This window comes from Mirounga leonina, unplaced genomic scaffold, assembly GCF_011800145.1.
Source record: "Mirounga leonina isolate KUSES-001 unplaced genomic scaffold, KU_Mleo_1.0 Mir_454, whole genome shotgun sequence".
Lineage (NCBI taxonomy): Eukaryota > Metazoa > Chordata > Mammalia > Carnivora > Phocidae > Mirounga > Mirounga leonina.
The window spans coordinates 10,141,768-10,154,342 of NW_023270763.1; the positions used below are offsets into that span (position 1 = coordinate 10,141,768).

Sequence of the window (12,575 nt, forward strand, 5' to 3'; positions counted from 1 at the left end):
CCCTGCACTGTCCCCAGAGCCACAGGAGAACTAGGGAAGGGCTTGGTGGTTAGAAAATCCCGGCAGGGAGAGAGGTTTGGGTGGAGGATGAGAGCGGAGCAGAAGGATCTGGAAGCCCCCAGCCCAGGGGTGGTGCGGAGTAGGTTTGTGCGGGAGCAAGGAGGCTGGCAGGTGCATCCCAGGTGCCACGGTGGGGGCAGGGGACAGCTGTGGAAGGCTTGCAAGCTGAAAGTGACATATGTCCTGTTGGGGAGGGGAGGAGGGTTCCAAGGAGGAATTCAGATGGGCTAGAGGGTAAGAGGTGATGGAGCTGTGGGTCTGGGGGTGAAGAGAAGGGACCCACATAAAGACAGTGTGGAGGGAGTGGGGGCCACAAGAAGGAAAGAAGGGAGGGGGTTCTGGATCTCAGGACTTGGAGAATGGGGAGCGTCTGTCAGCCTGGGAATTGAGGGCAGGGGATCTTCCCAGATACTTCCGTGGGGACCCCGGAGTGAGGGAGGACGGCCTGACCCAGAGACGAGGAGGGCCGGAAGGCGGGCCTAGAGCAGAGACCACCCTCCCCCAGCACACACGTGCACACACGTACATACGCGTGCAGACACGCTCACGCGCATGCTTTTCCTCTCCCCTGCTGTGTCCAGGACAAAGAGAAGTCCCTGTCGGACCAGAGGCGCTACTCCCTCATTGACCCGTCCTCGGCGCCCGAGCTTGAACGGCTGCAGCACCAGCTGATGAGCACAGAAGACGCGCTGCGGGACGCGCTGGACCAGGCTCAGCAGGTGGAGAAGCTCATGGAGGCCATGAGGAGCTGCCCAGACAAGTCCCAGGTGAGCCGTGGACCAGTGCTGGGCTGACCAGGGACACTCGCTGTCCTCGGGAAGATGGCCCAGTCCTGGGATCCCTGGTCTGAACGGGTGAGAGATTCAGCCCTGGGGCCCCAAGGGGGCACGTGGCTTGATCCTGAGGAGCTCAGACTAAGCTGGGGATGCAGCCGTGCCCTGACAGCCTCCATCTCCTGGGGTCCTGGGACCACGCTCCCCCCGCCCCTTTTGAAGAGCCTCTGGCGGCCTCTAGTGGTCACACCGGGAACTGCCGCCTGGTGACCCTCACTCAGCCCCTGCCTGGGACTCTTAACAGGCCATCAGCAATTCCAGTTCTGCAAACGGCATCCATCAGCAAGACAAGGGCCACAAACAAGAGGTAAGGGACGCCCTGGCCCCCGGGGACCCCCCCTGCCACACCCATGGGCCTCTCACACTTCTCGGGAGAAAAAAAACCCTAAAAAGCCACCCAAATTACAAAGGTGCTTTGTGCCAGAGGCTCTCCAGTCGGGGTGGTCACCCTCCATTCAGCCCTCATCTGCTTGTCACCTTGTTTCTCTTTCTCAAAAACTTTCATAATAAAAGTTCTACATGCCTACTAGGAAACTTCTGGGGGAAAAGAAAAACCCAAAATAGAAGATACTCTTAGAGATGACCTGGATTGACACTTTTAAGTGATACCCTTCTTGAACTTTTCTGTGGTGTGAGTACATGTACAGAATTCTCATTATTCGCAGATTCCTTATTTGCAAACCTACCTGCTTGATAAAACTTGTGACCCCAAAATCAGTACTCACGGCCCTTTTATGTCATTCACGGACGTGTGCGGACTGGAGAAAAATTTGAGTCACCCGACATGCCCAGTCCCAGCAGAGGTCCCACCAGATGATGCTCGCCTCCCGGTTCCAGCTCTTAGTCAATAAGCATCCTTTCCACTGTCTTTTTGGTGCCGTGTTTGTCCCATTTTCATGCTTTTTCTTGGTGATCTCGCTGTTTAAAACAACCCTGTGGGGTGCCCGGCTGGCTCAGTCGGAAAAGCGTGTAACTCGTGACCTCGCGGTTGTGAGTTCGAGCCCCAGGTTGGGTATGGGCGGGGGGGGGGGGACTCGATCCCAGGACCCTGAGATCAAGACCTGAGCTGAGATCAAGAGTCAGATGCTCAACTGACTGAGCCCCCCAGGCACCCCTTCTCCGAATATTTTTAAAAATAAGCATCTTTTCTTGTCCTTAAATGGTCTCTGAAAATTCTGTAATTTATAAAATTGAGGGTGTAAAACTGGTTTCCTAGAATCTAACGGGCCTGAGGGGCACCCATGACTCCCATGATTGTCATGTCTTTGCTTGACTGTTGTGTGTGGGGAGGGGTTGGTTGGGTTTTTTTGTTTGTTTAGAGGTGGGGTGTGCAGGGGCGCCTGGGTGGCTCAGTCGTTAAGCGTCTGCCTTCGGCTCGGGTCGTGATCCCAGGGTCCTGGGATTGGACCCCGCATCAGGCTCCCTGCTCCGTGGGAAGCCTGCTTCTTCCTCTCCCACTCCCCCTGCTTGTGTTCCCTCTCTCGCTGTGTCTCTCTATGCCCAGCATGGAGCACGATGTGGGGCTCGATTTCACGACCCTGAGATCATGACCTGAGCCGAAATCAAGAGTCAGAGGCTTAACTGACTGCACCACCCAGGCTCCCCTTGGCTGTTATGTTTTAACATGCCCCACTGCACAGTTAACTGCAGGCATTCCCTGCAGCGTGACAGACACCCGCTTGAGTCCCAGGTGCCTGCCTGATGAGGAGGGAGGAGCCTAGCACGGCTCTGTCCCTGGCTGGCGGTGGGACCTTGCAGGGGCGAGGCTAGAGCAGGGGAAGGAACTCTCCTCCTTCCATCTTGGACTGTGGAGCAACCCCCCCCCCCCGCCCCAGCCACTGTGCTCACCCAGAGATGGGAGAACCTTGGCCACAGAATCTGCCAGTGGTCAGGCCTGTGGGGGAGGGGCAGAGAGAGCGATGGGGCCGGGAGGGATTGGGGGGGGACCCTGCACCGGACCTGCCAACAGGGGAGATGGGTCATGTCCATCCTTCGTGTGGCCTTGTCCCTCCAGCAGCCCCACAAGGCACATGGGGCTGTCCCAGTTTACAGACATGAAAACTGAGGCCCGGAGTCTCGGCTCATTTTCAGTGCCTCCACACAGGCGCCCAGCAGTTTTATTTGTAAAACCCGTCTGCTCTCGCCTCTTCCCCTCAACTGCGCCCACCCCTCCTCCTGTCTCCTCAAGCCCCAAACACAGAAGAGAGACTCTTCTGCCCCAAGACCTTTGCCTATGCTGTCCCTGCTACCTGGCCCAGGTGCACAGCCCACCCCACTCCCTTTCCTGTCTGACCCCCCACCCCTCCTGGAGACACCTGCTGATCAAGCCCTTGCTCCCTCCAGGAGAAGCACTGACCCCGAGGGACACCGCGGAGCGGCCCGGTCCACCCCAGAACCCCTGCAGCCTGCGGCGCCCGGAACCCCGGCGGCGCCCCCTCCAGGCAGGGGCCAGGACTGTCACTTTGGAGACAAGAACAGTGTTTGTAACAATAACGTGCCCACTGCCTCGGACAATCCCCCACCCCCGACCCCCCTGCCGGACCAGGAGGCTTCCTCAAGCACGACCTTCCACAGAGAGCGGTACAGTCCTGGCCTGGTCCCCGGGACTTTCGGCCTGGACACCCTGGACCCCCCGGCAGTTTCTGGAGCTTGTTTGGGGGAGGCCGAGGTGACCTGGCCAGGCCCCCCCTCCCCAGAAGGAGCTGCCCTGAGGACCATTTTGGCACCCCGGGCATGTCTCTGCCCTCCCTTTTTTCTCCTCCTTCTCCCGGGTTCCCCTGAGACCCCAGAGAGCCATTGTCCCGGGAAAGGGTCAGAGGAGGCCCCACTAGGCACGGAGGAGGCCAGTCCAGTCCTCGGGAGCCAGGCGGGGACCCCCTTTTCTGCAGCCCCCAGGCTTCTTGTCCCCACAAACAGTGGTACAAACCCCCTCAGCCCCTCTGCCCAGCGAGGCCCAGGTTCAAGGTATTGGGGGGGGGGGACAAGGTCCTCCCCCCCCCCCCCCCCCCCCAGCACCCAACTCACACGTAGCTCCAAGCTGCTGGCCAGAGGGTGGCCACCAGGGCCAGGAGCCACAGTATTAGGAAAGTTTGGACGCCCCTCCCCTCATCCCCCACCACACCTGGCTTGGCGCTGGGGCCGGGGGGCTGCGGGGGAGCCCAGACCCAGGGCTCTAGGCATGTTCTGACCGGTCAGCCAGGTGGTGTCCCCGGGGCGGACTAGCTGTTCCCCAAACCGGGCCTCTCACCGGCCGACACAGCCAGGCAGCCTCTGACCTAGACACGCCCCGACTTTGGCGTCCGCCCAGAGGGGTCCCGCACGCATGCGCGGCCATGTGGGCGGGGCATTTGCAGCCAGAAGATGCACACGCTCGGGTCTCGGGATCGAGCCCCCGGCCCGGCAGTGCCGTGTCCTCACGCGCTGCGCACGTTCCTGCAGCCCAGCTGTGTGCATAGACACCCAGGTACGCGTGGCTGAGTGTTCAGGGACAGGCGTGCCAGGCCCATTCATCAGAAGGCACTTACACCAACAGCCCCCTGCTTACCAGGCACCTGCCCAGAGCCCTGGAAGCCCTGTCCCCTGCAGCCAAGAGAAGAGCCCAAGGGACGTTGGAGAAAAGATCTAACCACCTCTCCCCTCTGCCCCGAGAGCCCGGCGGAGTTACTCCAGGCCTGTGGGTGGTGGGAAAAGCCAGTAGATCAACTCTACAGCTGGAGGGCCCATAGGTTACTGCCTTGTGCCTCAGCGTCCCCACAGGGGGCCTGCCTCCACCTCCCCTGTGTCAGGGAGAGTTTCACTCTGGGGCCCTCCCCTCGCAGGAGGTCAGGGAAGAAACCTGATGCCCCATCGAGGCATTTCCGAAGCGCACCAGGACGGGTATGCAGTCTGCGCCCTGGGAGCAACCCGGGGGGCCTCCATCCTTGCCCAAACGCAGCCCATGGGGGGGCAGCCAGTTCGTCCCATCGGCCCCCCACTTCCCCATTGGCTTCTGGTAGCTCTCGCATGCGGTTTTATTAACAACAGTCTAGAAGCGATGCTTTAGTGGCCTAACCCAGAGTTAAATATTACTCTCTCCAGCAAAATCCGGCAGCTCGCCCCGCCTACAGGAGGCACTGATTAGTCTACTAACAGCCAAAGGCCTGCACCAGGAGGGGCTGAGCCCCCAGGGTTGCTGGCAGGTGGTAAGAAGCCATCTGCCTGTGAGCGTCTCCGCCTGCCCAGTGTGGGCTCAGCCGTGCCCCATCCCCAAGCCCTCCCGCCCCCTTGTCCTCCCCAAAGTGGAATTGTTGAAGTGTGGCGAGTCCGTGCTCGAGACAATAAAGCTTGTGACTGACGTCCAGGACCCTTGTTGTCTGCTTTTCTCTGCGGGCCCCCCGGGGCGTGCCAGGAGTGGGGCTCAGTCCTGTTCGCTGCCAGCTAATTCCTACTCAGTTGTGAATGGCTCAATTGTGAAGGGCCTCAGAGAGCCTGGCCTTAAGAGACCCAGGAGACCGGGACCTGGGCTTGTCCGAGGAGCAGGAGCCCAGCAGAGGACCAGAGACAGAGGGCAGCGGGGGGCAGGCCGGGTAAGGCCACCAGGGAAGGCTGGGGGTTTGGACTTGACTCTGTTAGAAGGAGGAGGGGGCCCACAGGAAGAAAATGAAAAATCTCCCTGATGTGCAGAATAACTAACGAGTTCACCGAGTTCGGCGAGAACACTTAGAACCTCAGGGAGCGAATTCTATCTCCTGCAGCCAGCTTTCTAGAGATCAAATGAACAGTAAGGGTTTGCGAGCTCGGCGGTCGTTTTACAGGCTTATGCACTTGATGTTGCTGCCCTGGGAGACAGAACGAGGCTCTCGAGGTTAACAGCTGAACGCATCTGGAAGCTTCGTGCTGGCTCCTGCATCAGCACAGAGGGAGGCACTGGGGACCGTCCGTGGGTGAAGAGTTTAAGGAAGGGGCCGTGTGCACGGGTGTGGCCAGGGCCAAGGGACGCCATGGGGGACTCTGTGGGAACCAGTGCCACCCCACGGGGCAAAGCAAAGGAGCTGTGACTGGAACTGGAGCTGTCCAGAAGACCCCACCCCAAGCGGGAAGGAGCTGGAAGATGATGCCCCCGGCTCTCTCCTGCCCTCCTCCGGCTGCCCCTCCCCGAGGCTGCACCCAACCCGGAGCCCAGGCTGTTGCAGGCTCGAGGCCAGCCCCTGGGCACACCCAGCCCGGATGGAGGGACTGCAGAATGGGGCTGGGGGTGGGGACAAATGGCAAGCAATCAGCCGTATCCACCACGAGACGGTTCTGGGATAGAGCTCAACGGCACCCTGGTCTCTGGGCTTCAGCTGCCTTGAATGTTCACGGCCTCCGTCCTTCCCAGAACCGATCTTACCAGCCCAGCATTTTGAAATTCAAAGAGCTGGGCGCCTGGGTGGCTCAGTTGGTTAAGCGACTGCCTTTGGCTTAGGTCATGATCCTGGAGTCCCGGGATCGAGTCCCGCATCGGGCTCCCTGCTCGGCAGGGAGTCTGCTTCTCCCTCTGACCTTCCCCCCTCTCATGTGCTCTCTCTCTCTCACTCTCTCAAATAAATGAATAAATAAAATCTTTAAAAAAAAAAAAAGAAAAGAAATTCAAAGAGCTTCTGCAAACAAAATTCTTTCCTCTCCGGACTTATCAACACCACTGTGATTTCTGGTTTTTTTCATTGTCCCCAAGGACCAGTCCCCGTCTGATAGGGTGGAGACTGGAGGGCGCTAAATGCATCACCCTGACCCCGGGGAAAAGCGTTTCTTTGACCGGTGTAGGCTTCAGTGGGAACTGTATACTGTGGTCAGAAAAGAGCGAACCCCCCACCCCACCCCAGCAAGCCAGCAGTCGGTGTGGCCCCACGTTAGCCGCTGGGAAGAGGAAGGTGTTGGGCGCAGGGAGGCAGGAAGAGGGGAGCAGGCAGACACTGTCACGCGGAGATTGGGGGGCCTGGCGTCTCAGGCAGAGGCCTGGGGGCCGGGCTGGAGCACAAGGCCCTGCGGGTGTGGGGGGCACAAGGCCAGATCCAGGCGAAGGGCCTGAATCTCACGGAAGGAGCGTCCTAAGTCCTTGTCTGCCCAGGCCTCGGCCCTGTGAGCTCAGCACAATTCCAGGTTGGAGCTCACCTGGGATGGGATGGAACGGGAGAGGCATGGTCTACACCAAAGACTTCAAAGGGTGTCGTTGAATTGGCGGTGTTATTTTTAAAGTGCTCTTTAAAAATACGATCCCGTATCATTGGGGGGGTGTTTGGAATATTTCATAGTAAGTTTTTCTTTTCTGCTGAGAGGTACTTTATGTGCGGTAAAGTGCCAGAATCTTCGGTGTCCAGATTGATGCATTTTTACTTAAGTACACTCCACTGTAATCACCACTCAGGTCAAAATATAGGACATTCCCAAATCCAAGCAGGCTCCCCTGAACCCCTTCCCAGCCCATACCCACCCGCCACGCCCAAGAAACAACCCGTGTTTCTACCTTTGTCATCACTGATGAACTTTGCTTATTTACTTTCTGGGCTGTGGAGGGGTGTTTTTGGCTCACATTAACACTTGTGAGCTTCATTCTTTTTTTGTGCGTTGCAATATCCTGTTTTTTGGGGTTTTGTTTTTTGTTTTTTTACAATAACTTGTTCTTATTGCTAGGTAAATATGCCATTGCATGAAAGTACCACAATGTACTCACCCACTCTGCTCTTTTTTTTATATATGCTTATTGATTATTATTATTTTTTAAATTGAGATACAATGGACATATAACATTGTATTCATTTCAGGAGTCCGACATCATGATTTACTTGTATATATTGGGAAAGGATCTCCAGGATAAGTTTAGTTAACATGGGTCACCACACAGTTACAAATGTTTTTTCTCCTGATGAGAACTTTCAAGATCTACTCTCTTAGCAACTTGCAAATATAGGGTACAGTGATACCAACCATAACCCCCATGCTGTACATGACATCCCCAGGACTTATTTATCTTCTTTTTTTTTCAAGGATTTTACTTATTTATTTGAGAGAGAGCACGAGCAGGGGGCGGGGCAGAGGGAGAGGGAGAAGCAGGCTCCCCCTGCAAAATGTAGAGGCCGACACGGGGCTCGATCCCAGGACCCTGAGATCATGACCTGAACCGAAGGCAGACGCTTAACCGACTGGGCCAGCCAGGTGCCCCTTATTTATCTTGTAACTGGAAGTTTGTGCCTTTTGACCCCCTTCACGCATTTCACCGACCCTCCCCCAACCCCCCCACCTCTGGCAACCACCCATCCATTCTCTGTATCTACGAGGGTTTTAAAAAAATTTTATTCCACATATAAGTGAAATCATACAGCATTTGTCTTTATCCCTTCTTCTTTGGATGCACAAGTGGGTTGAGAAATGTATACTCTATCCATGAAGACACAGGAAGAGAGGAATGTTGGTAATAGCATTACTAATAAAAGGGGATGGACAGACAACCTGACGCCAGGGTCTGGGAGGTCTGTCACCATTAACTGAGGCCTTGGGGAGCTGCACGGGGGCTGGGGGGCGGGGGGCGGCACAACACCAGCCCCATAGGAGGCTGCTCGGAGGCCCACGCCAAGGGTCCCACTGAGGACAAGGCTCCCACCCACACTCTCCAGCTGGGAATCTCAGACTGGACCAAACCAGGGCGCAAAGAGAGCCCTCCTTCCATCTGTCTGCACTTCCCAGACCAGAGAGCCAGGAAAGGAGAGAGAACAACTCACCAGCATAGAACCTACCGCTGAGCAGCTGTTGAGAGAGTCTGAGCAAAAGAGCAAACCTCTAAAGACAATCTGCCCCAGGAATCCAGGAGGATTGCACACGAGGGGAGATCCATTACTGGCCCTATAGCAGACTAAATGTCATTAAAAAAAAGTCCTCTTGATGTAATTTTGCCTGATGTCATGTGCTGGATGAAATACAACGCACATGCTTTTAAGCATATCGCTGAGCCTGCAGGAAAGTATGGGAAATCCTCAAGGGCCAAGAGCAAAGATCTGGAAATGAGAGCGGTAAGCAGCTTGTAAGCTGCAGCTGCCCTGGGGTGTTTGCCAAGGTCGGAAACCCAAAGGCGAGGGATGTCATGACCACCAGGGGCTCAGTGGACAAGGCTTTGCAAGGTGGAAAACTGGAACCAAGATGCCTGCCAAAAGTCAAGAACAAAAGAGCTATAACCTCCTGAGATATAAGGACTTCAGGCACCCGGGTGGCTCAGTTGTCTTGGCTTCGGCTCAGGTCATGATCTCAGGGTCGTGAGTTCAAGTTCCGCATTGGGCTCAATGTGGAGTCTGATTAAGATTCTCTCTCTCCCCCTGACCCTCCCCATCCCTCTCTTTCTCTGTCTCTAAATACAGAAATAAATAAATAAATAAAATTAGAAATTAAAAAAATTTAAATCAGTAGTTAAAAAAAAAAAAAAAAGACCCACAGGGGAGCTTACATATGCCAAATACCCCAAATCATGTCTGGCGTAGGGCTCAGTAAATATCTGCTAAATAAATAAGAGACAAAAAGAATAAAAAGAAAGGCTGATACATGTCTAATTGAGTTCCAAAAGAAAATAGAATTGCAGGGACACCTGGGTGGCTCAGTCGTTAAGCGTCTGCCTTCGGCTCAGGTCATGATCCCGGTGTCCTGGGATCGAGCCCTGCATCGGGCTCCCTGCTCAGAGGGAAGCCTGCTTCTCTCTCTCCCTCTCCCACTCCCCCTGCTTGTGTTCCCTCTCTCGCTGTGTCTCTCTCTGTCAAAAAAATAAATAAAATCTTTAAAAAAAAAAAAAGAAAATAGAATTGCAGAGAGGCATTATTTAATTTTTTTAGTAATCTCTACACCCAATGTGGGGCTCGAACTCATGACCCCGAGATCAATAGTCACCTGCTCCTCCTACTGAGCCAGCCAGGTGCCTTGTAGAGAGGCATTATTTAAAGAAGCAGCTGAGAAATTTCCAGAATTAATGAAAGATATGGATGTGAAATACAAAGACTCCCGAGCATTACAGATGAAAAGAAATCTACACCTAGACATGTTATGTTACATTTGCAGAATGCCAGAGATAAAGAGCCAAGCAGGACTCACAGGATATGATCCTCACTTGATTTTTGTCTCCCAGTTTGTCATGAAACCTGTTCAAACCTCCACGAAAGCTGGGCAGCACCCCCACCTCACCACAGGCTCTCACAAGTAAGAGGGTACCAAGGTCACTTTGATTACAAACATACTCTCAAGTCAGGACTTAAAATGTTGGGCACCCATCTACTGTGTCCTCCAAATTCAAGGACAGCAAAACAAGATATCCCTGGGGTCTTCTCCTTCTTCTTCTTCTTCTTTTTTTTAAAGATTTTATTTATTCATTTGAGAGAGAAAGTGAGAGAACACGCAAGTAAGGAGAGGGGCAGAGGAGGAGGGAGAAGCAGGCTCCTCACTGAGCAGGGAGCCCAATGTGGGGCTCGATCTCAAGACCCTGGGATCATGACCTGAGCCGGAGGCAGACGCTTAACTGATGGAGCCACCCAGGTGTCACCTAGGCGCCCCCCCCCTTTATATTCCTGATGGGCGTGAATCACCTGACAGTGCCTTAGAGCTCACAGGCTCCCCATTTGTCCCATTTGTCACCAAGGGGCAGCCCCATACCACGCAGCTGAGACCAGGGTTCTACCTCTGACCCTGGCCCTAACCCACCTGTGGCCTTGGGCATCCCCTTCCAGCCTCAGTTTCCTTATCTGTAAAGTGGGGAGTGTAATCCCCAGGTGTGGGGGTTACAGAGAGAAATGTCCGCAATTTTGAGTTGGGCAAGGGTTGGGGGTGCATCTTTCCCTGGGTCACTCGTCCCAGGATGGGGTCAGGTGGGGCCCTAGGTCCCACTTTGGGCAGATTCAGTAGAACTAGGACCAGCAGTGTCCAGGTGCAGGGGTGAGCCACTGTGGACTGCAGCAGGGAGCAGGGGTCCCCATGACTCCTCCACCGGATGCGCACAACACAGGCCCCCTGAGACATGAAAGGAACCTGAGCGCATTAAGAGTGAGACCTTCTGGGTTTGAATTCTAGTGCAGCCACTTACCTGGTTATGACCTTCGCCAGAGCCCCCAAACTCCCTGAGCCCCCGCTTTCCCATCTCCAGTAGGATCGGGATAATGAAATATATTGCAGGGGGTTGTTACGACAACCAAATGCCACATCCGCTCCTCCCAACACAGGGTCTGTCACCTGGTAAGGGGTGGTCTCAAGAACGGGGGGCTTCCCTGGTCCCACCCCCCTCTTTGCTCTGCCTGCCTGGGGAGACATTGATCAGACCATCCAGGTAGGTCTGGAGGCCCTGGCCTTCTCCTCCTGAGGGAATTTGGGAGAAAGCTGGAGGACAGGTGAACCTGCACCCCTGGCTCTGTTTGGAGATCGAAACCTGCCCTCTCCCAGAAAGTGGGACTCCCCCGTGTCACCGCTTTGTGCAAGCCGGTTCTGGCTCTCTCACCTGTGATGCTGCCTGCTCGCCACCAGGTGTCACCCTCGGCCCTCCCAAGCCCTGTCTGCGGCTGGGAGGGGCCACGGAGGTCCAGAGCACAGAAGGCCCCGGGCCAGGATCACAAGCCAGAACCAAATGGGGACCCAGATGTCTCAGCAACTGGCCCTAGAATTCTCTGCCCCCGTGGCCTCCCAGATGTGGTTCTGGCCTCTTTATGAGTGTCCATCTGGGACAATAGGGAGAGGATGTTCATTCTATCACCAGGACCGCAACAGGCCAGGACTTAAAGTCTCCCTCCTCCCATCACGATGCTCCCCAACACCCCCCACCTCCTTCCCCCCCCAGCCCCCTCCCCCCTGCGCCCTGCCCCTGCAGGACCCCGGGCTGATTTGCTGTTCTGACTCCAGGCTCTGCCCCTATCCCAGAGCTGCCTCCTGAGCCTGGAGTCTCTGCCCTACGCTCTGTCACCACTGGCCACCCCCCACCCCCCTACCCTCCCCCGCCAACCCCAGCTCTGGGCACTCACCCTGGTCCCTCTCCTACTCCCCATGAGTGGCTGGAAAATGTCTTAAGACTGAAGTTTGGGGTCCAGAGTCAACTTGAGGGGCAACGTGGGGTGGGGCAAATAACCAGGAAACTTAGTTCTAGAATCTTCTCTGGAACTGTGAGCAAAGCTTTCTGCCCTTTCCCTCAAGCGAACCAGCAGAGGGAAGGACCTGCTGTCTCCAGGGCTGCCCCAACACCCGTTTAGATGCCCCTAACAGCCTCCCTCTCCCCTGCAGTGGCCACCCGCCCTCTGACCCACACAGACAAATTTGCCTCCGATTTCCCGGAGGCCTGGAGCCTGAAATTTACCAGGAGCATTTTCATTTGCCCCTCACCAGGCGTGCATCTCTGGACCTGAGTATGTTCATCACTTTCTGTCCTTCATGTCCCCCGTAGGGGATCCTCCCCTACTCTCTCGGCTCGGCTCTTAGATCCTGGTTCAGACCCCACACCCTCAGAGGAGTCATTCCAAGTGACCACACACACACACACACACACACACACATACCTTTCCTCCCCCTGCCTTCCCTCCACCCCCTCATGCGCACACCATAGTCTGAAGGGACATCCTCAGAGGGAACTTGTCTAATACCTCTCTCCAGGGGCAAGCCCCACAATAAGCTCATGCACGTCCCTAACTCTTAGCCCAGTGCCTGGAACATAGTAGGTGC

At 55.7% G+C, this 12,575-nt stretch overlaps 1 protein-coding gene across 7 annotated transcripts in view; it reads left to right on the forward strand.

The window, feature by feature from the left end:
• Positions 1-5,231, forward strand: part of CLIP2 (CAP-Gly domain containing linker protein 2) — a 73,075-nt gene extending 67,844 nt beyond the window's left edge. For 4 of the 7 annotated variants that reach the window (XM_034988676.1, XM_034988679.1, XM_034988681.1 and 1 more), the window contains 3 exons: positions 642-827; positions 1,138-1,200; positions 1,424-1,894. In XM_034988676.1, coding sequence (XP_034844567.1) covers positions 642-827; positions 1,138-1,200; positions 1,424-1,486 — 312 coding nt within the window. In that variant the 3' untranslated portion in view covers positions 1,487-1,894. Of the gene's footprint in view, positions 1-641; positions 828-1,137; positions 1,201-1,423; positions 1,895-3,236 lie in introns of those variants that run through there. The other 3 variants (XM_034988677.1, XM_034988680.1, XM_034988682.1) reach the window with 3 other exon arrangements.
• Positions 5,232-12,575: the final 7,344 nt, after the last annotated feature.